The sequence below is a fragment of the Pteropus medius genome, unplaced genomic scaffold (genome assembly GCF_902729225.1).
Source record: "Pteropus medius unplaced genomic scaffold, Ma_sr-lr_union100, whole genome shotgun sequence".
Lineage (NCBI taxonomy): Eukaryota > Metazoa > Chordata > Mammalia > Chiroptera > Pteropodidae > Pteropus > Pteropus medius.
The window spans coordinates 90,522-117,816 of NW_024349409.1; the positions used below are offsets into that span (position 1 = coordinate 90,522).

The following is a 27,295-nucleotide window of genomic DNA, read 5'->3' on the forward strand; positions in this document are numbered from 1 at the left end:
TGTATATATATGCATACACATATTGGTATGCATCACTATTTCTATACTCATAATACCTAGCGACTTAAGAGAGATAAACAAAATCGAAATTCAATAACAGGTGAAAATATCCTTTTACTATGATGGCAAAATGCATATATTTTCCAGGAATTTTTTTTAAAGGAGAGAATTATTAATTCTAACTAAAGAAAATATTTGAGTGTTCTAAAGATGAAACACTTATTCTGGATGAAAACTTGAATGTACAAAAAGAAAATTTGCAGAAAACAAATTTTGTGGGTCTCTCTATGTAGATATTGAGTGGATAAAATAATAATACAGTTTCAAATTTTAAAATAAATATTTGTATTAGAATTTAAGGGAGCAAATGCTGTATAAGCAGTAAATAAAAGTAGAAGATAGGACTTTTCACTGTTCGTGAGAGTACAGAAGTATTAATTTTTTGACTTTAATGAGTAAAGAATGTATATTGTAAAATGCAGACCACTAATAAAAGAATATTTAAAGAATATTAAGTCAATGAGTTTTTACAGAAGACAGTGAAAATAAAATATTTATTAAGAAAGATAAGAAAACAAAGAAAAGGTGGAGTTCAAAGAATGGTAGTGTTCATCCCAATAAAATGATAACTATATAAGACTTAATAATTAATTATAACTATATAGTTGCACTAATAAATAAAAATGTAAATAATACTTATTTAATAACTTCATTTAAGTTACATTAAGTATAAACAGAATAATTTTCTAGTTGAATTCCAAAGTTTATATCTAAATCTATCTGCTGTCTTAATGAGACACTTCTTTAACCTAAACATATAGACAGATGAAAGTAAAAAGATAAAAAAATTAATAAACTATGCAACACAAACCAGTAGAAAACTGCAATAGTTAATGTGTAGATGCTATTTAAAGCAATAACCATTGTTGAATATAATAAAGTATGTTTTGCATAAAAACAGATTGAGTGTCCAAACCATTAACTATGTTTTTGTTTTAAATCTGTATGTACCTAATAAGTTCAAAATAGGTAAAAAAGTGAAGAAGCAAACAATCATAAATGGAGATTATATTTAATTAAATCCAAATGGAGAAGAAAAAAATAGTACAAAATCAAGACAAAGAACAAAATTACATTAGAAAGGATCAACAAGGTCAAAATTATTCTCTTCGAAAATACTTAATAAAATTGGTAAATAACTGTTGCAGAGAAAAACTGATGACGCATTCTTTTAGGTCTAGAATAAACATGCGAATGCTGTTATTACTTTCACAGATACTAAGCAGGTAATAAAGCCATATTATGAATACATTGTAATATCTGTAGAAATAGAAATGTATGAAAAGATGATGCAAAAAATAGAAACCTCATTAAATGTAACATATATTAGAGATATCGAGTTCATTTTATAAACTGTTCTACAAAAAAAAATTCTTCAAGCTCATATGGCATCAGTAGTGAAAATAACATTGAAAAAATAGCAGGGCTCTTATACAAAGGCTTCCAGATAATAGAAAAAGGAATGTTTCTTGATATAGCCTTGGTATTAAAACTGTCAAGTACATAACATAAATAAAAACTCATTCTAATCTCTTTATGCACATACATGAAGAAAAACAACTTCATATAGGTATAATACGTTCTTTTGTGTTTTAATGCACTGATTTTTAAAGAGGGAAATACAAAATGATGATTGTGGTTTTATTTTAGAATACAAGATTAATTTATTGTTAGAAGTAGAGGTGGTTTACTTCATAAATGTTACACAGAAAAACATTTATTATTCTAATTGGTGCTAAAATAATAAAAATATAAATATGATTGGTTATAAAATTGATTAGAAAAATAACTATATTATGGAACAGTTTTCACATAAGAAAGGTATGATGAAAAAACTTTAAAACAAACTCCATACTTAGAGATGAAATATTTAAATATATTCCCTAAAATAGAGAAGGATAAATATAGAAGCTTTACTGTTCCTTCTATTAAACATTGGAAATAAAAACCTAGCCTGTGGAAATAAGTCAGAAAAAAAGGTAATTTTACCTGTGTAGAAGAATCAAAATAGCGATTTACAGGTGAAATAGCAGTTTATGCAAAAACTTTAGAATAATATTTATTTAAAATGACAGAATTAATACATAAAATCAGTGAAGTCATTGAATATAAGATCGACATGTAACCTTCAACTGTATTTCTATTTAAAACAGTAAAAATGACTAAAGAAAACTGAAAAATAAAGATGTTACTTACATAATTTTGACTTTGAAATGCCCACATTTCTATAAGACTTCAATATACTAAAATAAAAAATATATATTTGAGATAAAAGAAAACCTAATATATGGAAGGATAAAGTAGGATATTCATTGGAAGAGTTAATATAATCTTTATAAATTACTTAATTATTAAAAGAAGTCCCAAACATAATCCCAAGAGTTGTTGTTTTTAACAGTTGTATTGAGGTGTAATTTACACAGCATAACGTTCATCATTTTAGAGTGTATGCAACAGTAATTTTTAATATATTCACAGAGTTTACAACCATCATCACTATCAAAATTTAGAAAGTTTTCAGTCCTCAGATGAAGCAGTGTACCAGTTAGCAGTCATTTCCTATGCCCATCTTCCTTCAGCCCTTGGCAGCTGCTAATCCACTTTCTGCCTTTGTGGGTTTCTCTGTTCTTGATATTTCATATAAATGAACTCATACGGCATGTGATCTTTTAGAAAGCTTGAAGGCTACAATTATAATGTTGGATTAAAAAACCAGACACTGAAAATAATGATATCTGTACTTTTGATTGTGTACATTATTTTGTAATAATCGTTATGAAACATTTTTTGTTATTAGAACAAATAGTATAATTCATTTAAAGACTTCTGCAATCATAATATTATTTTCGTTTCATGAAAAATAGTTACCCAACAGAATCCGAACTCAAGCATTTTAACTCTAAAGCTTGCTCTTGCAATAATACTTATTTGGATATCCACAATCAGTTGCTATGAGGCCATGTGAGTATAGCAGAGCACAGTTAAGTTTACTAGATGATAATCCTTTTATCCTGTAATGGAGAAAAATGCATAATTCTCTTGTTATATCATATAACAAATTATAAAACTTATAATTTGAAAATAGCATTTTCATGTCACTGTAATAGAAGAATATTTTCAAAATGGGTGATGACATTTTCCATATAATATTAGTAAGAGCTGGTTATTAGGGAAACTGGGTAGTCATTCTTTAATATTTATATCAATGTTTCATTAACTTTGAACATCATTCTTCATGTTTATAATTCAAGGTAAATAAATGCATTCATAATACTCTTCTGAATTTTTATTTCTTATATTTTTCTTCTTCTGTAGAACATATAAAAACAACTTACTTTAGTGTAAAGTTTGAACCACTTTTTGACATCCATGGCTGATCACTGCTTTTACGGAAGACTCCGATCCATGATGGAAGTAATATGGAACTCAGAAACTTCTACCCCAAAATAAAGAATTTTTATTTAAATCATCATGAAAGTTTGTATCACTTTTTAAAAATGCAAGTAGTGTATAGTGTATTCTTTTGTAAGGTTCTTAATTTTCAAAAACAAAATGAGAGCTTTGGATCCTAATCTAACAGTAAAGACACATTAAAGTCGAAAACCACTTTGATATTGCCAAGAACACTCAGCATTATTGGTATTTTTGGTTTAAAATTGACTTTAAACATTTATACTTAGTAGTTTTAATCTTCTTATGTTACTAAGGAACATTCTGATTTATGTAATTTAATAGTTACCCATGTTGACAATTAACATAGCAAGGCTTTAAAGAAGTTTCCAGATAACCGTGGCATTGTTTCTCCAGAAATTATGAATAAATCAGTGTAGTTTTCTATTATGTTTTTCAAAGTTTAGGATTTAATAGTGAAAAAATTAAGGCATTTCCATTAAGAAAATAAATGACATGAGAGCCAAATTTTTGATTTGGGGGCCACAAAACATTCTTTAATCAAATAAGCCTTTGCTGATCTGTTTCCGTGTCAGTGGAATCTGATTCTGTTTCTGTTTCTGACCAGGTGCCAGAGACTCATTTCTCTGCTACTCCTTACTAAATACAACTATAAATTCTGGAACTCGTGAAAGATACAAGTGAAGGAGAACTCTGAAAGGTAGAAAGAGAAAGGGAAAATGGTTTAGTCCCCCCAGATTAGGGAACAACAGAGTGACAGAATTTTTTTATCACCCACCTAACAGAAGAGCGTGACCTAGGCCTGCTGCTTCCCAACACCCAACCTACCAACAGGAGGTGGCTGAGGGAAGCCAGTCCTCCTCTGCCATTAGGGAAGGATTCTACCCAGCAACACCAGGCAAGCTCACAGGGTGATCCACCAGGACACCTGCTAACAAAAGGAGCCAGGGGAAGTGCTTCCCCTTTCTCAAAAAGAGACACCAGGGGAGGAGTCTTGGAGTTAGACTAGCAAAGGGAATCTTATGACTAAAAGTTCTGGACCCAGGAAGCCTCTTTGTCCCTCAGGACAGGAGACTTCGTTTCCCAACCAAAGTCACCAAATAGAATGGAATTTAAAATGTTATGTTCACTTAATTCAACAATAAAAATTAAAATGCAGGTAAATGCAATCATGTAAATGAATTGCACCAATATTAAATGGAAGTGGAAAGGGACAGTAAGAAAAATACATTCGGTTTGATTTTATTTATTGGAGATTCAAAAGCAAGCAAAGAGACTTTACAATGTTAAAAGTCAGGACAGTGGTTAAGTGATGAGGGAGGAGTTGAGATGAGAGGATCTATAGGTCCAGGGCTGCTGAGGACTGAAAACTCAATTTTGTGATCTGATTTGTAATTACATGGTTCCAGTCTCTTTGTAATCAATCTGCTCAATCATGATATGTTTAGTTTCCTTGGTATGAGGTAAAATTAAATAGAAAAGTTTATTTTAGAAAACAAGCATTTATTGAAACACGGTTTTCTATGAAAAGAAAGAATGAGAAATTATCGAATGTGTGTTTCTGGTATCAAAATAAAATACTTGAAAGTCAAACAATGGAATATTAAACAGACTTTAAAATAAATAACTACAAATATATACGAAAGTAAAGGGACATAAAGGAGGTAAATTTTTTCCATTTTACTCAAACTCCTGCAGGCTATGTAGACTGTGATTTATACACAGTAGTCCCCCTTTATCTTTGGTTTCATTTCCCCTGTTTCAGATACCCACGATCAACCTTAATCTGAAAGTATTAAATAGGAAATGCCAAAATGAGAAAGTTCATAAATTTTAATTGGGTGGGGTTCTGAGTAGCATGGTGAAATCTCACACTGTCCCACTCCTTTCTGCCCAGAATCTGAATCATCCCTTGGTCCAACAAAACACACTGTACATGCTCCCACCTATTAGTGTTAGTCACTTAGTACTTAGTCACTTGGTTATCAGATCAACTGCTGCAGTGTCTTGGAGCTCGTATTCAAGTAAGCTTTATGATACCTGATAAGGGAACCAAAGCTCAAGGCTAATGATTCTGGCAATTTGATATGCCAAAGAGAAACTGTGAAGTGGTTCCTTTAAGGGAAAAGGTGAAAAACATTGATTTAATAAAGAAAGGAAAAAAATCTTATGCAGAGTTTGCTAAAATCTACAGTAAGAAATAACTCTCTGTGAAATTGTGAAGGAAAAAAAATGTGTGTTAGTTTTGCTACCGGTCCTCAAAATGGATAGGTATAGTACACTAAAATATTTTGAGATAAAGATGAGAGAAAGACCTCATTTATGTAACTTTTATGACAATATGTTGTGTAATTTTATTAGTAGTTATTAATTTTCTTAGTAACTATTTTATTAGTAGTTATTCCTGTTAAACTCTTACTGTGACTAACTTGTAAATTAAACTTTATCATAGGTATGTATGTATAAGAAAAATCGTCATGTATATGAAGTTCAGTAATATCCGTGATTTGAAGCATCCGCTGGGGTCTTGGAAGATATCCCTTAATATAAGATGTGAATATTGTGTGTGTGTATATACGATTATATACATATAACAGTATATATATTTTCACCTTGTAAAGATATATAAAATATATTATCTCTATATTAAACAAATGAGATGATGAGAGTATGTATATGTAGAATTATATATGTAAATGTACTTACTCATAAAAAATAATCCTCACGATAAATTATAACCCATCGATTATGTAATGTGTAGATAAGTAGCAACTTCACTTCTAGTGCACAGAATCACAAATACAGTCACAAAAACATAAATTCTCAATGGATTATAGACTTAAATGTAAAAGCTAGTAAATTATGAAAAAAGATACAACCGGGACAGTAATGTAGGAGATTATCTTCACAAACTTGGACAGATTTTTGAAATAAGTCCGAATGATCAATAACACCCAAAATGATAAGTTGGACTATACTAACATTAATAAATTCTGGTCATTAAAAAACTCCAAGAGGAGAGTGAAAATGGAGTCATGGAGTCAAAAAAGCTGTTTATATCTGATAAATTTAATAAAGAGTTCATATTTGAAAGATAAAAAGAACTGCTATGAAGAAAAATGACAGACAGCATAGAGCAGAAGTGGGCAAGACACATAAACAGGCACTTCTCTTTCTCACAGAAGACAATGTCATAATGATTAGTAGCCAAAAAGATGTGTGCAATCTAATAGTAATCAGGAAAATGCCTATTTATGTCATAATAACACTTTTTTGCAATGATAAGAAATTTTAACATTACAATTCCTGGTAGTACTGTTTTAGATCAAAGGACTATATGGTAAAATATGTATTTACACAGTAAACCAAAGAAAAGTAGTGATAATTAAATAAATTGAACATAAACATATATTTATGACCCTGCAATTTTATTTGTCACATACAGAACAATGCATTATAATTCTATATATACGATTATAACAATGTAATTATATTTATATATTATTATTATGTTATTACAAATATAACATTTATATTATATATATTTTCTACATGGCATTTATATATAATATATAAATTATTAATAAAGAATTGGAGAAAATGTACATAAGAGTTTTCATAAAATAATTATTTATAATACCCACACATTAATAAAACAACTATATTCTGAGTAGGATAGATTAAAGATGTCATGTGTATACAATTATAGCACTGAAAATTAACAAGTACAGATAAATGCGATAGCATAGAATAATTGCAAAAATGTCATATGGGAAAAAAGGAGACACACATAAAATACATACTGAATGATCCTCATCATATAAAGTTCGAAATGAAGCCAAGATAATTCTAATATTGAAAATCTCAGTAATGGTTATGTAAGGAGGGAGATCTTCTGCGAAAATACACAGGAGAAGGGATACTGCAAACTGGAAACTTCTGTTTCATGATCTGATTTATAATTACATGAGTCTTTCCAGTTTGTAATCAATCTGCACAAAGATGATACGATTAGTTTCCTTGATATATTGTAAAAATAAACAGCAAAATTTATTAGTGAGAAATGTTATTATGGAAACATGGCTGTCTACGAAATCTAAGAAGTGGAAATTATCATATGTTCATTAATGGCATAAAATAGAAATGAAAGATTACAGTGTCAAACAATGGTATATTAACAGACTTTCAGATAAACTACAGTTGTATACAAAAATATGAATATATTCTACAATATCCAATAGACCAAAAAAATCTTTTAATAAAATGTTGGAAACATTTAGAATCTTACCATTTCTTCTTCATTATCTATATAGAGCAGCTTAGAGTTCTTAGAAGCACAGGCCGTCAGACTCTCATTCCATGTTTTACTTTCGGTACTAAAGTAATAGCAGTTGTTGAAATATGTAAACCACTCCTTTGGACAACGACCACAATGATATGCTGAAGAAATTATCAAAAAGCAATTTGAATTTTAAAAAGTAAAAGTTAATTTACATTTGCCTAAGTATAAACATATATGTGCATAATGTATCTATGCACCTTCACGGGCTGCTACATATGAAACAAAGCACAGTCACACACACTCACAGAGAAGAGTCAGCCTCTCAGCCCCTAATATATGTGCCCTTATAAAGAAAACACACAAGCAACGATATCCACTCTAACACATGTCCTGATTGTCAATGAACAAAGCCACATTTTTAGAAGAGTATGTTATTTGTTTCATAGAATAGCAGGAGGAAATTCCAGCCAAATGGCAACATGGATATGATGATTTAAAATGAATATTTCTTCATATTGTTGCATAAGAAGGAACATTTTCCTATAATTATTATTTATGAATATCTATTACCCACTATTATAACTTGTTTTTTAAAAAAAACTATTACTATTTTCATCTACCCTGAGTTAGAGGCAAAGTATAAACTAATATCAGAAGTCTGAAAACCATTCTGTACCTTTCTGGATTCCTGTTACCAAGGAGGAATTATTCTGCTCTGGGATTAAGGGAGCTAAAAAAATACACAAAGTAATTAGTACTAAAAAAAATAATATTTTCAACAATCTAAATGAATCATAATACTTTTTATTTCTTACTTTGAAATTTGACATGTTTAGGATGAGAATAATCTGGGATAAAGCTGACTGTACTAAGAAAAATTAATAAAGTAATAAAAGAGTTTGAGAAAACATTCTTTTATAATTATTATTTATGAATATTTATTACCTAATTATTATAATTTGTTTTCAAAAAACTATTACCATTTTAATCTATGCTGAGTTAGAGACAAAGTATAAATTACTAATATCAGAAGTTTGAAAACCATTCTGTATCTTTCTGGATTCTTGTTACCAAGGAGGAATTATTCTGCTCTAGTATTAGGGAAGCTAAAAAAAGAAACCAGAAGTAATTCTTATAACATGGTATTTTAAATAATACATTTTTACTTTTACTTTGAAATTTGATGTATTGTTTAAGATTAGAATAATCTGGGATAAAGTTGATTTTATCAAGAAAAATTAATGAAATAACAAAGAGAGAAAAAAACATTTTAAAAGCTGTAAGAAAAAAACCACTCTATCTTTTATAATATTTGATTTAACCAATCTTAAGAAATAATCTACATTTCTCAATACTTTCATCTCCTAAGTATGTCTTTGATCTATGAAATCAGAATACATATGTATGTACATATGTACACGTATTCATAAAATACTTTCTGCAGTCATTCTGACATTTAAACCTTGGACGATTTCAGAAAAACATTTCACAATTAGTTTAAAAGCATACATTAAAATTAGAGTTCTATTCATCATATCAAGAAGTGATTAGAGGCACTGATGATTATTGAAGTGAAAAGAACCCATAAAATATCTCAAAAAATTACTTACAAGGAATAAAATGCATCATTCTTACTACAACGTACAAGACAAGGCAGAAAACTCCCAGGATGCCAGCAATGAACTTCTCTGGAGGTGATGGTAAAGCTGCACGGAGAGAAATGGGAACACTGAGAAAAGACAGATGGGGACAATTGCTTACACAGTTTACACACAGAGAACCCACACATACAGGGAATCATAACATAAACTTGGACTCCAAACACAGATGTACCATTGTAATCTTCCTCTCAGAATATACCATTGAGTTTTCAGGAAATATAATGCTCCATGAGTTGTTGATCAAAAATTACACCTTATAATAATGCCTGAATAAAATCAGTCCTCAGATTGCATATTGGAGTACTATATTTCAACTCTCAACTCTGATTCTCACAAATAAAAAAAAAATATGTGAGCATATTCACAATTCTTTCTCCACATCTCTGCACCCCAGCTGCACATCCTAGAACAGTTATATTGTGTGTCCCTTCAATGTGTTAACTTTACAGTGGTCATTCTTGTCATTCTCTTGAAGTCCTGAAAAGCATTTTGAAGATTTAATTCCACATAGAATAGATGTTTGCTGTTCTGTTAGTGAAACCAAGTTTTTAGTGCCCTTACCTTTCATTTGCTCTCTCCTTGACACCTTAGCCAGATTCAAGTCTGAGTGATTTTCTTGTTGGATATTCATCTCTTCAGCTCAGTAACGCCAGTGACAGTGCTCTATGATAACTGTCCTGAAGTCATTAATAAAGGGTGTGAACACTGACAAGATCCCTAGGATATGTGGGTGGAGTCAATGTGGGTGGAGTGTGAGAAGGAACAGCACTGATCTTGCAGGTGACCAATGGAAAGTCAGGTTCTAATTTACTTAGAGCTTTAAATAACTGTTTCACGACAGAATCATAGTTCTTAAAAATTTATGTATGACATGATATTATTGGTTGAAGCAATGAAAACTAATAAGTTAGGAAAGAAGTAAATAATATCTTTATTAATTTCATGTCAAATTCCACTGAAACATTTTAACACTTTTAGAATAACTGAGAAAATGAAAACATTGTATGGAAAAAATAAGAAGGCACCAATTTTTATGATAACTTTTATATCCACTAATCGTTTAAGTGTTCTAGTTGAGCAAATAGTAGCCTTAGCATATACAGTAATTACCTGCATTAAATTATTTTTATTTAGTCACATTTATTTATTAAAAAGACAGCTGAGTTGTTATCAAATGATGTTTTATTTTGAATGACTGTGGAGTCCTGAGAAGTTATTAAAATTTTAAAGAAATATTTTATATGTTGAAAATGTTAAATGACTCACTGAAGTTATCCAAAACATAATAAATAAATAAAAAAACACAATGTAAAATGATTTCTTTAAATACTTATCTTATATGAGTAATTTATAATTTAGTTAATGGATGAGATATGAAACCGTAAGATGAAAAATAAGTGCGTAGATCATTTATGGAGAAACACTGTTGGTACAAACTTCCTGAAGGATCCTATGGCTGCCAGAGTCTGTGAGGGTAGCTTTAGTTGTGTAAGCAAATCTAATAAATCAGATAAATTATTTAATAAAATAGCAAGTTGGCTCTGCAGTTCTAGAATAAATTCTGGCTTTGAAATTTACAATTTTAAAAATTATTTAGTCTAGCAACCTAGTTTACTAATCTAAAGTAGAATAAAAATATGTAAATTACAGTGCACGTAAAACACTTAATACCCAATCTGGCAATTACAAATACTCAATATAAGTTACTTAGTTTAATTATTATTTTAATACAATTGCTATGTTACTATTTCTGATTTACATCAATAAATATAATTCATTATACAAGAGTCTGTTCTCAGTGTGGTATCTTTTCTTGCAATGTTTTATTCAATTTCTAAAAAGACTGTTGATTGTTAATAACTAATTTTAAATAAGCATTTTATGGAGACTATCTCATCCTGATTTTTATTACAGGTCAAATTGCTTTTATTTAATCAATGTATATGTATGAGAAACTATGTTAGACCTTGATTATTAAATGAACTCATTTTAAGAATCGTTTTTCAAATATAAAAGGTCATATATGTAATTAATCATATAATTATATTTATTCATTTCAAAATCCATAAATAACTCTTCCTGGTCGTGTTGCTTATGGGGTTTCACATTAACTTATATTGACTTACAAACCCAATTATGCATGTGTGAATGCGCTTGAGTAATTTTCCACAGGCTAAAGTTTAAATATTTTAAGATATTCTCAAACACATTTTATATTTCATTCTTGTTTTTACCCTGAATTGTACAAGTAAGGATACCTATGTTTCTTTGATTTGATTGCATATTAACTATACTTCAATTGTAACACATCTAGAATTTATAATTTACCATTAAATGAATTGGGCCAGTAGACAGACAGGAGAGCAGAGACCCATATCTCTGTAGGCCAGAAAGATGTGCATCCTTTAGCGGGAGACCATGTTGCGCCTATAATTTTCATGGTCTTCACAGCCTGCATGTGAAGACTCAGTGTGAAGCAAAGTGAAAAAAGTAGATTTCTCATTAACGTATCACTTAAATTTGAACAGGAAATTCTTGTACTTGAGCTATTTTGAAGGCAGCTTATCTCGTCATACACCTGCAGAATATAGGAGACTTTGAGCTCGTACTGTGCCATTTACTTTGTCCATGGCAAGTGCTCTGAGAAATTGTTTTCATATTCTAAATGATTCCTGGGGACAAAAAACTTGACCATATGCTGTTAACTTGCTTCCATCTTCATCACAAGCACTGAAAACCCACGGCTTGTTAAGACATTAGATACTTAAGTTTTACTCTTACTCCAGATTGCTCAATCATGGCATTACATACTTCTATTCCTCTCATTATGTCATTCCTATCACAAGGAAAAATTCTAAAATCATAATTCCATTAATAAGTATTTAATGATATTGATCACTAATATGCTGAAGAATTAATACACTTTCAACATCATTATAACTGTCACAACAATCATCAGTTCACAAACTTATCATAATTAATTCTCTGCCCTTATACTGAAAATCACTGCATTCAATTTTACTATTAGATATAAGCGATTTATACTTCCTCTGATAAAAATCAATGTCTCTGTGAATGATAAAACGTTAAAACAGTATTGAACTGTGTCACAAAGAAAGACATTGAAATATTAAATATTACTCATTATTTTATTCATTAATTCATCCTCCAATCATAACTAGTTATCTGTATTTGAATAGAAATATTTTTGTTGATGACAAAAGTGCAAGTCTCACTATTTAGAGGGAAACAAAGGTAATTTTTTTTAATTTCACTTAACTGAAAAAAAGGAGGATAGAAATAGTAGACTTTGAAAACACAAGTTAAATGACACTCTAATGTCAAAAAAAAAAGTACATAAAATCTAATTTATCTAGTTAGAATTAGATGGAATTCTTTTCATCCTACTCTTCGTGTATCAAAAAAAGGGGAATGTTTATCATTCCTAAGGAAATTAAAAATAAAAGTAGCATATGAACTACCAATCCCACTTCTGTGTATAGATGTAAAAAATGACACAATTATCTCAAAGGGATATCAGCATTGCCATTTTCACTGCAGCATTATTCATAATAACTAAGATATGGAAGCAACCAAAGTTTTTTCATGGATGAATGGATAAAAAAAATATTATGAGCACACACACATACACACACACACTAGGTTATTATTCCAACATGAGAAAAAGAAATTTCTGTCATTTGTGACAAGGATGAAACTGTAAGGTATTTTGCTTGGCAAAATAAGTTAAAAAGAAAACACAAATAATGTATGCTATTTATACAAGGAATTATAAAAAATCAAATGCATAGAGACAGTAGAAAGTGGTCTCCAGGGGCTACGGGGTGGAGAAAAAAGGGAGAAGTTGGTAAAAGGAAGCAAACTTTCAGTTATAAGCTCAATAAGGCCTGAGGATCTAATTTATTAAGTGATAACTATAGTGAATTGCTTTGTATCATATAATCGAAATTTACTGTGAAATTGAATCTAAATGTTCTCACCTGATGGAGAAAAAAGTAACAAAATAAAGCACGAGTTGAAAATTTTCAATTGATATGCACATGCCAAATACAAGAAGTTCTAAAAGAAAATTCTATAATATGCTTTTATCCCACTCTTTAAGTGCAACTTTTAAAAGCCCTATGAACTTATTACCTGTTATATTCTGAGAAGTATAATTGACGTAAGAAAATGATGGGATGAAAGCATGGGGTCTTAAAAACATGCAGTTCATTAACACAAAAGAATAGAAAGGCCAACGCAAACAACTTTGCCTAAGTGAATCATATGCTTCCTAGTAGGAAAAAAGGTTAGCAGAAGTTTTCATATTTTGTGAGAAAAAAGCCTGAATCATTGAAAGGTATAAGTTGGATTTTCATAGCTTCGCTTTTTAATGTCCTTAACTATTAAGATGCAAAAATGTGTTTAGCCATCAAAAAGATTATTTCCATTAGAGCATTGAACAAAAAAAACAATAATGTGACCGCTGTTTTTACTTTTAAGCAATTGGCTTAGCTGTGCAAAAGACTAAAATAAATTATCTGGGAAATTCTTACTGAAAACAAAGTTATCTAGTCTAGGTATCATGTTTACTCATCATGCATTTCATCATTCTTTTTCTAGTTATATTTTCTCTCATCTGCCTCGCACTCTGTTCCTAAACTGTCAGAATCAGTAAATATGAAAGAAAGCGCCATCTGTGGGAGGGAACTGGCATTTAACTGGAATTCATTGGGAATATAATATTTGGACAAAAACATGAAGTTGGTGTGAAAACTAGCAATGCGTAAAGATAGAGAAGAGCATTTCTAATTGAGCTAACAGGTAGTGAAATTTCCTCCTGCAGAAGCATGCCTGACATCTTCGGGGATCAGCAAGGAGGCTGGGAGAGCTGGAGCAGAGTGAGTGCAGGGAACAGTGGTAGAGCATGCCTTCTCGGCAGAGGGAGTATCCTTGACAAGGGAATGAAAATTGATCCCTGAGGGCAGCGAAAATATCTTACTTTCTGTAGAAAGCAGAGATATCCACAAAGTACATAGAGAAAAGTGTCGCATATTTGTGGTTTTAAACTTTCATGGGCATAGACTAAAAAACACATCTGCAAAGGCACCTTAGCAGATTGAGATTGTGGGAGAAACAAGGTCGAGAAACACCATGTTAGAGGATAAGATGAAAGAGGTAATAGGGCTCAGATTGTACTTTTTATAAGGCTTTAGCTTCTTCATTGGCAAGTGTGGAGAGACACTTGTGGGTTTGAAAAGCTGAAGAACTGACTCTGACTGTATTTTAATTGTGTCGTTTTGACTCCCGAAGTGAAATACAGAGTGAGGTCAAAAACAGAGACACTCAAAATAATTCTGTTCGACTTGATTCGATAAAGAAATAATATTTTTAAATGGAAAAAGTTATATGCTGATTCACTTTTATTTTATATTCAAATAGCCAAAAAGTACCACTGTTAAAATGTTTAGCCAGCATAGCTATGCCTTTGTTTTTATAAACCATATATAGTTCGTGAAAATATATACCTATTTATATGTATAAGTACATATATATTTATATTTATAAATTGTGTATATTACATAAATATATATATTGGAGATATTATTGTAAAGTGAAAATTTTACAATTTTAAAATTTTACAATGCATGGAAAGTCATTGAGAAAGATACTTAGAGAAACACAGTTGTCTTGGCCAAAAATCAAAAGGAAATAAAAAGCAAATGAAGCACTTAAAACCATTGTATCACTCAAATAGATGAAGTTACCCTACAAGGACAAGTAATCCCAAAGTGTCAGAGACTTACATCAACAAAAGTTTGTTTCTGCAGCAAGAGAGCTTTATTTTGTACTCTTACATTGTAGCTTCGTTCTCACCCATGTCATCTTCTCTCCTGGACAAAAGTTTATGGGGTAGCCAGTGTCTGGAACATTGCTGGCTTTTGTGTCAGAGAAAAAAGAGCTATAGAAAACCACAAATTGTCTATTAGTATTTCAACTCAGAAATGTCCAACTTGAGACAAACAAGGTGAAGCTCATAATCCTCTCATCAGAAACATCAGTACACCACAGCCATTAAAGTAAATTGAACTGTTACAAATTCAGCTACCTTAATACATTTAGTATGCAAGTGGAATAAACAAAACACTAGTGGTATAAAACAATACTGAAGAAAAAATATGTTCGTGTGTGTATAAATATCTCAGAAACAGATATAAACATATATATGTGTATGTAATAAATACTACCAAGGGGTAGACATTTCAAAAGCTGTGACAAGGCAATATCAGGAAGATATGGATAAATTATTATTTCTCTTGAGAAAAGAGACATTTTTTTGGATTTTCATATAAGTTACTTTAAATATTATATCACTTCCATAGTATGGATTCAATTATATTTCTCTGAATAGTATTGATTGTTTTCTTAGGAGGCAATTCAACTAGCTGGACTGGCACTGAAGACTGTCTCTTGGCTGACAACTCAAATCTCATTTCAGTTCTGTGTTTTCTTTTCCATATAAAGACTATTTTGGTGTCTGGTAGAGTTTGCTGCTGAGTGTGCGTGCACACCAAGTTTATTATTCCCACTCTTTGGCTCTCTTCTTTTGGGATGTCACCATCACTTTGCAGTGGTTCAGCTTCTCTTGAACACTAGCCTCTGTTTTTTTAGATAGGAAAGACGGGAAGGTTTGTATTAATGTTTAGCCAAACTAAATGGAATTGAATTTGCTTTGTCTTGAGGCTAGAAGTGGTAACTCACTTTGGGAATTTTGTTCTTCAAAGTCTGAACTATTTTTCTCCAACTCTTTGTTTCCTCCTATCACCAGGGCAGGGTGTGTGTGTATATGTGTGTATTTTGTCCAGATTTTATAACTGTTATCATGAGATAGTCCAGTAGGAGTTTACATAGTCATACCAGAAACACAAGTCCAAATTCCTCTGGATTTAAATGTCTTTTTACTTATCTGAAAGTGATATTTGTTATACTTCTGGAAACTTCATGATCTCTAGATTGTTTGTTAAAATTTGAGGTGCCTCTCTTATGCTTGAATTTTATTCTTTGTATGTACTTATGCATTTTACTCTTCTAGTAATTATGTTGTTATTGAATTTTATTCCAGTATCTGTAAGAGAGAATCTTGGATTCCGTTGACATACATAATTTGGAACAGAAGAGGAAAGACAAAAGAGAAATATAACCCTCGAATACAGAAAAACATGGACTTATTTAGTGAGTGTATGATTCTTATCCAATCAGAGCTTTTTCAAGGTCAAAGCTAAATTTTTGTGTATTGCTTTAGGAGGAACCAGAAACACACGATGGTTGTAATTAAGGGAGGAGCCTAATAAAATATAAGAAAGAACAACACTTATTAATTACAATGGTTAATGTTTTTCATAACTGTACACTCATTAATTATCGGTGAACAAATTTTTCTAATATATAAATTTGGAACATACGATTGAACATATACAGAACAGTCCTTCCTACATTGCATTTGGAACTGGCTCCCTACAAAGAAGGGCACCATCTTCCTCTTGCCCTTATAAGGGCATCATCTTCCTCTAAAATTAGACTGAAATTAGTCCTATTTAATACTCTAGTCCAGATTTACAAGCCCATTATAGTTCACACCAAACCTACACTCCGAATGTTAGATCCATAAAGAACTATCATTTTGATCCATAGGTCCCTGACTTCTCTGTGTCTCTTCCAATTCTAAATTCAACCTTGGTTAGCATCTCCCTGATATTGTTCCTTATACTGATATCATGTGGAGATTTTTGGAGTGAGTGGATATGAACTAGGCTCATTCTACCAAGTAATTCCCATGGCTTCTTATGTACACGTATAAAACTTTAGACATCTTTTTATGCATGTATTTAAATATATAGAAAATTGTTTGTGAGATAATGATAGGTATTCCTCATCATTACATATTAAGTAGCTTCTGTGTTATGTATGTTCTCCATTCTTAGTGGTAAGAGATACACATATATGAACAGGGCACTCCAACTTTAAAAGAAAAAGATCATTTTAGTCTCTTTCCCTGGGAAACTACAAAACTTTCATTTGTCCCAAATCTCAGAGCTTTTAAGGGCTATATTGACCAAACTTGACAATTTCTTATAAAATTTCTTCCATTCCAAAAAACACAATAGCTCTAGATATGTGAAAATAATACATTGGGGGAGAAGGCTGGGGTTCTTGACCAATAAGAAAAAGCATAGTCACTGCAGCTTGATTCTAATAAGGGAAAAGCATTCCTAGTAAAAAAGAATTACTCTCATTTATTGTTCATACATGAGATGCATTGAATTTGTCAAAGTCTTTTTGATTGAAAATATCTTTGATATATATGATTAAATTGGTTAAGTCAGATTATATTTTAGATGTCTGGCTAAAATAAATTTATTGAAACACTTGAGATTTGATAGGTGAAAGAAGAAAGTTTGAGAGCACAGATCCTCTTGAAAATCTAACATTATTAAATATTTGGGAAAGAAAATATGAAAAGATCATATATTGCAAGAAATTAATATCATTAGGCTTTGTTTTAAAGCCTTTGGTAATATATGACATGCTTTTCAGAGTGACTCTTATTGGTGGCTATCGTTATCATCATCATGTCACAGGTGATGGAATGGAAGCATAAAGTTTTTAAGTAAAAATAACTGAGATGTAGTAAATATGTATGTGGCAGGAAGTGCTTTTCAAGTGCTTTTGCAATGGTTTTTCAAATGTTACTTGGATAATCCATGAATAAGACACTATTTCTATCATATTTTACAGCAGAGAAAACTAAGCTAGAACAGTTATAGTTCTGAATGCACCCTATTAGCCTGGTGTCTATAGTAACATATAGTATCATATTTTACAGCAGAGAAAACAGTTATTGTTCTAGCTTAGTTTTCTCTGCTGTAAAATATGATACTATATGTTACTATAGACACCAGGCTAATAGGGTGCATTCAGAATTTACACTCAAGTGACCTGCTTTTATTGCCAAGCTTTTCAACTTTATACCATACTACTTACTTCCCTTTCCTACCCTGATCATATACACAAAAAGGGATCTGAACTGAATCTGTGGTCTGGAGCCAAGTCCATACGTGCCCAACCTATATCAACTTAAAGCCAGCAAAACCACAACTGGGTAAATGATAAATGAATGCTTATTTTTAAATGACAATGCAATCTTGGGTTGTTTGTAACACAACTATAACAATGACATAGAGCAACTATTTACATAATATATGAAATTAATTTTGAATATTCATATACTTTATATGAATATAAGAAATATACACAGAGAATATAAAAATTGCATTTACAGTCAGAGATAAATGTATATTAAATATTAATTTTACAAATTATATAAGATCTCTCCCTCTTGTAATTGCATTACAGTAAAATTATATCGGAAACATGGTCATATTATGAAAGTTCATATCAAGTTCTGTCAATGACTAGTTTGTGTTTGATTTACACAAATATATTTGCACTTTTAATTTTTTTATTATTTAACACTTTATTTTTTTCATTAAGTATCTTCCTAAGCATAGTAATGAAGAGTCAAATGAGGAGATAGAGAATTCGATAATACAGGATCCCTTCCAAAATATCTGAAATCTAGTAGAGAATAAAAACAGACATGTAAAAAATAGTAAAGGACACTGAGTATACCTCATGAAAATGCCAGTCTCTATCAAAAAGGGAATCTAATAATCGATAATGCTGCACCAAAATCGATTCAGTAGGTACATTTTGTTTCCCTTCTCTGAGCAAGTGGGGCAGGTGCAAGTGGCTTTTATATAGTAACCTTGTAATTGCGGCATAGTAACCTTGAGTTTCAATTAACAAGTCATTAAAAATTACTCTCAGCTTCAAATCTGTCCTATATTGTCTTTTCTGAGACAAAGAAGGTAGATCCTACACCCTTTTCTACCTTGTCAGCTCATATGATATTAAGTTTTGTCAGGAAAAGGCACTGGAGAGACAAGGCCAGAGAACAGGCTCTTGTTTCTGGTTTCATGGTGTTTTCTTTCCTTTGGCTTCTGTGGTGGGGTTGCCAGCTCTGCACACACAGGAAGTCCTGTGGCATTCGCCCTCCAGAAAGTTTCTGTGGCCAGTGTCAGTCCTAGTTCCCCCTCCTCCAGCCGCTGCCTTCTGTCACGGTGGCAGGGATTTCTTTCTGCTTGCCAGTCACAGCCTGATATCCATCCTCATCTATTTCAGCCTGCAGACTGTGGAACTGCTCTATGCCAGGGCAATCCAGTGAACATATACACCATAAAGTCATCTACAGCCACACTGCCTGCAATGTAGTCTATAACTCATCCTCACAGTAGATTTATCTTCAAGGAACAGGCCTGACTCCCAAATGAGTTCACCTTCTGCTACTCTTCTTTAACCATACAGTATTCCTTATCATTTTCTTTTATCCCTTCTTTGTTGGTTACTGCCGACTAATGGTTAAGTCTTTAAATCAAAGTTCCCCTGGTTTTTGTCTCCTGACTCTATCTGCCTTATGCACCTCGCTCCCCTGGGTTGTTGAATCTTCATTTTCAATGTTCAAGGGCTAAAACAAATCAATTAATTTGGAAATACGAGTGAAATTATACATGTTGTTGTAGACTTAGAAATAACAATTCTTTGTACTATACTTTATAATTTATACATGATTTATTTTCATTAATAACAAAAGCTTAAAAATGTAATATAAGTACCCAGATATATATTTTTAAAATTAATATAGATTTAGAAATAATTCTACAACACCAAGGGTGAAGCATCAGATAAACTATAGATTTTAGGTAATTACGATGCATCACTGTAGATTTATGCTCAGGAACAAATGTACCACTCTGGTGAGCGATGCTGACAAAGGGAGAGGCTCTACATGTGTGGGGCTGGAGACATGGAAACCTCGGTACCGTCCTCTTAATTTTGTTGTGAAACTAAAACTGGTCTCAAAATAATGTCTTAAATACAATCCTAGAAAAATCATTGCATGTATTTTTAAGAAGCTAAAAATATGTTCTTTATAAATGGTGAGAATACCACAATACCAAATTTAAGTAAGCTAAAGTGCCTGGTGCTTACAAACATATCTGTATAATTCGAAACAGGATTCAGAAATAAACTTGCGCTTGTGAAAATACACGTGTGTACAATTCTTGTCCAGCTCTGAAGTTACTGAGAACCTGAAATACAGAATATCTCATGTCAAGAATTTGGTAACATATATCTTAATATTTTGATGAATAAACAATTTATTTAGCCCAAATTTAGACATATATTTAGACGAATAGTTACATATCTAAATTTTAATATTTCTCATAATTTTGCTATGGAAACAAATAATTGTCTTTATATAATTGTTCTATATTGCTGTTTGTTTCCAACATTAAAATATTTGAGTTTTCAGGAAGCTTACCGTTTGGAAGAAGTTGAGTCATTTGACCACACCCATAAATTATTGTTTTTCTGGGACAGTCCAATCCAGGAAAAGTCATTGAAACTGTTCAAAAACTTCTATAAAGAAGAAAATTTTATGAGAAGACAAGTAAAAGCTTGTATACTAATTAGAACTTGAAAAAACAAATAAACTTAATTCTTTCTAATTTATAGCCTTTTAATTTACAAGATTTGTTACACACTGGACACATTTGGAAAATCTATTAGTATAAGAAAGAGGACAAAGTGACAACAATAACAATTCCAGAGCTCTGAAAATTGAGCAGACTAATAAATTGTAGAATATTTATTATTGAAAAAGGTTTTAGAAATTTAGGTGAGAATGGAGCAAATATGAAGTCTTCTTGCCTACTCCTCCTAGGTCGCCCCCCAACTCAGCTCAGTGAGTAAGAAGAATGACAAGTTTTTAACAGTTTGGGGAGGCTGCAAAAATCACTGGTGTTGTTGCTACAGGGGCGGACTTGATTCACAGTGGGGATGGGGTGGTAAATTGTCCACTACTTTTTCAGCTCAAAGCACTCAATTTGCTAGGTAGCAAATGAAAAAAAGGTGCTTTTTCCAGTCCGAGGTTGTAAGAACTTGGAACATGAGGAATGGTATGGTGGGGTGGGAAGCTCTCCCTGGAATAACTTTTTATTTCATATATCCCAGACTGGAGCCAGAGAGGCCAGTAAACCACAAATACCGATGGGGACAGACAAAAGTCACAAGAAAAGTCTTTTCTCTCCAGTCAAAAAACCATGAACAAAGCAGGATAAAATGTCAGAAAACTTTGACACTAACTGCCTTATTCTAATCAAAATCTGTTAAAAAGTCCAGCAAAAATACCACTCAAGAATGAATGGGAAATCAAGACATTCTCAGATGAAAAATTAAAAAAGAGTGTCACCACCAGGCCATCTGTAATAGAATTACTAAAAGGAATTATCTGAACAGAAAACAGATGCCAAACAAGGGACTCGGGTTATCAGGAAGGAAAAGAAAACAGAGAAAGAGTAAAAAATATATCAGATTTATAAGTTTTCCTTCTCTTCTATATTCAAAATTGTTTAATAGTCAAGGCAAAATTATAAGTTGAAGTAAATTATAACATTCTTCCATGCGATTCTCAATGTATGTAGTTAAAACATTTAAGACAATTATATTATGAATGGACACAGTAAAGGGACATAAGGGAGGTAAGTTTTCTACATTTTACTCAAACTCTTGCAGGCTATGTAGACTGTGATGTATACGCAGTAGTCCTCCTTTATCCTTGGTTTCATTTCCCCTGTTTCAGATACCCACGGTCAACCCAGATCTGAAAGTATTAAATAGGAAATGCCAAAATGAGAAAATTCATAAATTTTATTTGGGTGCAGTTCTGAGTAGCGTGGTGAAATCTCACACTGTCCCACTCCCTTCTGCATAGGATCTGAATCATCCTTTGGTCCAAAAAACACACTGTCACACTGTACATGCTCCCCACCTATTAGTGTTAGTCACTTAGTACTTAGTCACTTGGTTATCAGATCCACTGCTGCAGTGTCTCAGAGCTTGTATTCAAGTAAGCCTTATTATACCTAATAAGGGAATCAAAGCTCAAGGCTAATGATTCTGGCAATTTGATATGCCAAAGAAACTGTGAAGTATTTCCTTTAAGGGAAAAGATGAAAAACCTTGATTTAATAAGGAAAGGAAAAAAGATCTTATGCAGAGTTGGCTAAAATCTACAGTAAGAAATAACCCTCGATCTGTAAAATTGTGAAGGAAAAAAATGTGTGTTAGTTTTGCTACCACACCTCAAACTGGATAGGTATAGTACACTAAGATATTTTGAGATAGAGATGAGAGACCACATTTATATAACTTTTATGACAACATATTGTGTAATTTTATTAGTAGTTATTAATTTTATTAGTAGCTATTTTATTAATAGTTATTCCTGTTAAGCTCTAACTGTGACTAACATAAATTAAACTTTATCATAGGTATGTATGTATAAGAAAAATCATCATGTATATGAAGTTCAGTACTATCTGTGATTTGAAGCATCTGCTGGGGTCTTGGAATATATCCCTTAATATAAGATGAGAATACATTATATATATTAACATCTTATAAAGATATATAAAAGATATTATCTCTATATTAAACAGATGAGAGGATGAGAGTATGTATATGTAGAATTATATATGTAAATATAATTACTCATAAAAAAATAATCCTCACGATAAATTATGACCCATCGATTACATAATGTGTAGAAAAGTATCAACTTCACCTCTACCGCACAGAGTCACAAATACAGAGCCCCCAAAAAATTAAATCTCAACGGATTATAGACTTAAATGTAAATATTAATAAATAAAGAAAAAAGATATACCCTAGAGAGTAATGTAGGAGATTATCTTCATGAACTTGGACTGATTTCTGAAACATGTCCGAATGATCACTAACACCCAAAATGATAAGTTGGACTATGCTAACAGTTAATAAATTCTGGTCATTAAAAATCTCCAAGAAGAGAGTGAAAATGGAATCATGGAGTCAAAACAGCGATTTATATCTGATAAATTTAATAAAGAGCTCATATTTGAAAGATAAAAAGAACTGCTATGAAGAAAAATGACAGACAGCATATAGCAGAAGTCATAAACAGGCACTTATCTTTCTCACAGAAGAGAATGTCCTAATGACTAGTAGCGAAAAAGATGTGTTCAATCTAATAGTAATCAGGAAAACGCCTATTTATGTCATAATAACACTTTTTTGCAATGATAAGAAATTATAACATTAAAAATCTTGATAGTGCTGTTTTAGATCAAAGGACTATATGTTAAATATGTATTTACACAGTAAACCAAAAAAAAAGTAGTGATAATTAAATAAATTGTTCATATACATATATCTATGATGCTGCAATTTTATTTGTCACATATAGAACAATATATTATAATTCTATATATGTAATTGTAACAATATAATTATATTTATATATTATTATTATGTTATAAATATAACATTTATATTACATATCTTTTCTACTTGGCATTTATATATAATATGTAAATTATGAATGCAGAATTGGAGAAAATATACATAAGGGTTTTCATAAAATAATTATTCATAATAACCACACATTAATAAAACAACTATATTCTGAGTAAGATAGATTAAAAATGTCATGTATATACAATTATAGCACTGAAAATTAACAAAGTACAGATAAATGCAATAGTATAGAATGATTGCAAAAATGTCATATGGGAATAAAAGGAGACACATAAAATGCATATCGAATGATCCTCATTATATAAAGTTCGAAATTAAGCCAAGATAATTCTAATTTTGAAAATCACAATAATGGTTATGTAAGGAGGGAGAACTTCTGAGAAGATACACAGGAGAAGGGCTACTGCAAACTGGAAACTTCTGTTTCATGATCTGATTTATAATTACATGGTTCTTTCCAGTTTGTAATCAATCTGCACAAAGATGATACGATTAGTTTCCTTGATATATTGTAAAAATAAACAGCAAAATTTATTTGCGAGAAATGCAATTATGGAAACATGGTTGTCTATGAAATCTAAAAACTGGAAATTATCATATGTTCATTAATGGCATAAAATAGAAATGAAAGATTACAGTGTCAAACAATGGTATATTAACAGACTTTAAGATAAACTACAGTTATTTACAAAAAAATGAATATATTCTACAATATCCAATAGACCAAAGAAATCTTTTAATAAAATGTTGGAAACATTTAGAATCTTACCATTTCTTCTTCATTATCTATATAAAGCAGCTTAGATTTCTTAGAAGCACAGGCCGTCAGACTCTCATTCCATGTTTTTCTTTTGCTACTAAAGTAATAGCAATCGTTGGAATACGTAAACCATTCCTTTGGACAACGACCACAATGAAAAGCTGAAAAAATTGTCAAAAAACAATTTGAATTTTAAAAAGTAAAAGTTAATTTACATTTGCATAAGTATAAACATATATGTGCATAACGTATCTACGCACCTTCACTGGCTGCTACATATGAAACAAAACACAGTCACACACACTCACAGAGAAGAGTCAGCCTCTCAGCCCCTAATGTATGTGCCCTTAACAAGAAAACGCACAAGCAACAATATCCACTCTAACACATGTCCTGATTGTTAATGAACACTGCCACCTTTTTAAAGAGTAGTTATTTGTTTCATAGTATAGCAGAAGGAAATTACAGTCAAATGGCAACAATGGGTATGATGATTTAAAATGAATATTTCTTCATGATGTTGTGTAAGAAAGAACATTCTCCTATAATTATTATTTATGAATATCTATTACCCAATATTATAATTACCCAATATATATAAAACTATTACTATGTAAATCCACTCTGAGTTAAAGGCAAAGTATAAACTACTAATATCAGAAGTTTGAAAACCATTCTGTACCTTTCTGGATTCCTGTTACCAAGGAGGAATTATTCTGCTTTGGGATTAAGGTAGCTAAAAAAATACACAAAGTAATTAGAACTAAAAAAATAATATTTTCAACAATCTAAATGAATCTTAACACTTTTTGTTTCTTACTTTGAAATTTGACATATTTAGGATTAGAATAATCTGGGATAAAGCTGACTGTACTAAGAAAAATTAATAAAGTAATAAAAGAGTTTGGGGAAAACTATTCCAAAACCCTAAAGGATGAAACTTCACCATCTCTTGCAAATTAGATTTAATCAATCTTAAGAATGAATTTGTATTTCCCAATAAGGTCTTTTAGCCTCTCAAAGTATGTCTCGAGTTATGAAATCAAAATATATATATGTATGTGCATATATATATGCATATATTTATAAAAAACTTTCTACGAACATTCTGATATTTATACCTTGGACTTATTCAGAAAAACATTTCACATTTAGTCTAAATGCATAAGTAAAATGAGAGTTCTATGCCTGAATATTATAAAGTGTTTGGAGGCACTGATGATGTGCCTCTAAACGAAGAAAAAGTTCTCTTATAACATTTCAAAAATTTACTTACAGGTAACAACAGCTATTATTACCACAGTGGACATCAAGACAAGGCAGATGACCCCCAGGATCCCAGCAATGAGCTTCTCTGGAGGTGATGGTAAAGCTACAGGGAGAGAAATGGTAACACTGAGAAAGGACAGATGGAGGAAAATGCTTAGACAGTTTACACACGGAGAACCAACATGCACAAAGAATTGTATCCATAGCTTGGACCCCCAAAACGATATCTACCATTGTAATCTTCCGCTCAGAAACACCACTGCATTTTCAGGATATATGATGCCCCATGAGTTGTTGGGCAAAGACTGCACCTTACAATGATACCTGAATAAAATTAGTCCTGAGAATTCATGTTAGGATATTGTATTCCAACTTCAGGTTCTTATCTTCACAAAAGAAAAAATGTGAGTCTATCTCCTATTCTTTCTTCACATCTCTGCAACTTAACTAAACATCCTGGAACAGTTATACTGTATATCTGTTAAATGTTTTACCTTTGCAGTGGAATTTCTCGTCATTCCCTTGAAGATCCTGAGAAGCATCTTGAAGGTTTAATTCTGCGTAGGTTATCTCCTGCTTACTTACTGAGGTGGAGCTTTTCGTGCCCTTAGGTTTTAGTTGCTGTCCCTTTGAATACTTGGCCACATTCAGTTCTGCATAGGCTACGCCTTGGTTACTCATCTCTGCAGCTGAGTGGTGTCCAGGACTCTGCTGTGAGGTAAGTGTGCTTAAGAATAAATGGTATATGCACTAACCAAGATGCCTAGCAGAGTAAAACTGGGTGGAGTAAAGGGTGACTATTGGGCTCATTTCCCAGTTGAAAAAACTAAAGGTCATGTTCTAAAAACCCTTAGAGCTTTAAGCAATTGTCTCATGATTAAATATATTTTTTAAAGATATTTTACATTTGACAATATATTATTAGTTGGAGCACTGAAAAGCGATAAATTAATGAGGAATAAATAATTTCACAAATAATAATATCCTCAATATAAATTAGAATCTACAGAAATGTTTTAACACCACTAGCATGTCTGTATTAAAAATTCAAAATCTTTATTCAAAAAAAGGGATCATAATATTTATGATAGTTCTGAAATCCAATAATGGTTAAAGACTGAGTGCTCAAAGAAGAGGGATTAGCAGTGTTGGCACATATGGTCATTTCCTGCACTAAATTAAATTTATTTGGTGACTTATAGTTATTTAGTAAAGAGAATGAGTTGTTATCAAATGATCTTTTATTTTGAATGATTGTGAAGTTATGAGAAATTATTACAATTTTAAAGAAATATTTTATATGTTGAAAAATGCTACGGACACACAAAGTCAAAACCTAAACATACCGACGTAAAAACAACAATAAAATTGTTA

General features: G+C 31.4%; 2 protein-coding genes across 3 annotated transcripts in view; both read right to left on the reverse strand.

Annotated features, from left to right (window-relative positions):
• Positions 1-2,299: 2,299 nt before the first annotated feature.
• Positions 2,300-27,295, reverse strand: part of LOC120618063 (NKG2-A/NKG2-B type II integral membrane protein-like) — a 98,981-nt gene continuing 73,985 nt past the window's right edge. Inside the window, 2 exon segments of the mRNA XM_039881917.1 lie at positions 2,300-3,071; positions 3,396-3,496. Of these exon segments, the coding sequence (XP_039737851.1) occupies positions 2,960-3,071; positions 3,396-3,496 (213 nt within the window). The 3' untranslated portion in view covers positions 2,300-2,959.
• LOC120618065 (NKG2-A/NKG2-B type II integral membrane protein-like) lies at positions 15,143-26,821 on the reverse strand. Of its 2 annotated transcripts, none has more exons than XM_039881920.1 (7): positions 26,416-26,821; positions 25,929-26,024; positions 25,335-25,388; positions 24,662-24,813; positions 20,858-20,955; positions 20,524-20,624; positions 15,143-15,376 (listed from the first exon to the last, which is right to left on the reverse strand). In XM_039881920.1, exons 1-7 carry the CDS (start codon positions 26,600-26,602, stop codon positions 15,321-15,323), a joined length of 744 nt encoding a protein of 247 aa, XP_039737854.1. In that variant the 5' UTR covers positions 26,603-26,821; the 3' UTR covers positions 15,143-15,320. The 2 variants fall into 2 exon arrangements, with proteins under 2 accessions (XP_039737854.1, XP_039737855.1); XM_039881921.1 differs by lacking the exon at positions 15,143-15,376 and adding an exon at positions 18,760-19,999 and having other exon boundaries at positions 26,416-26,818.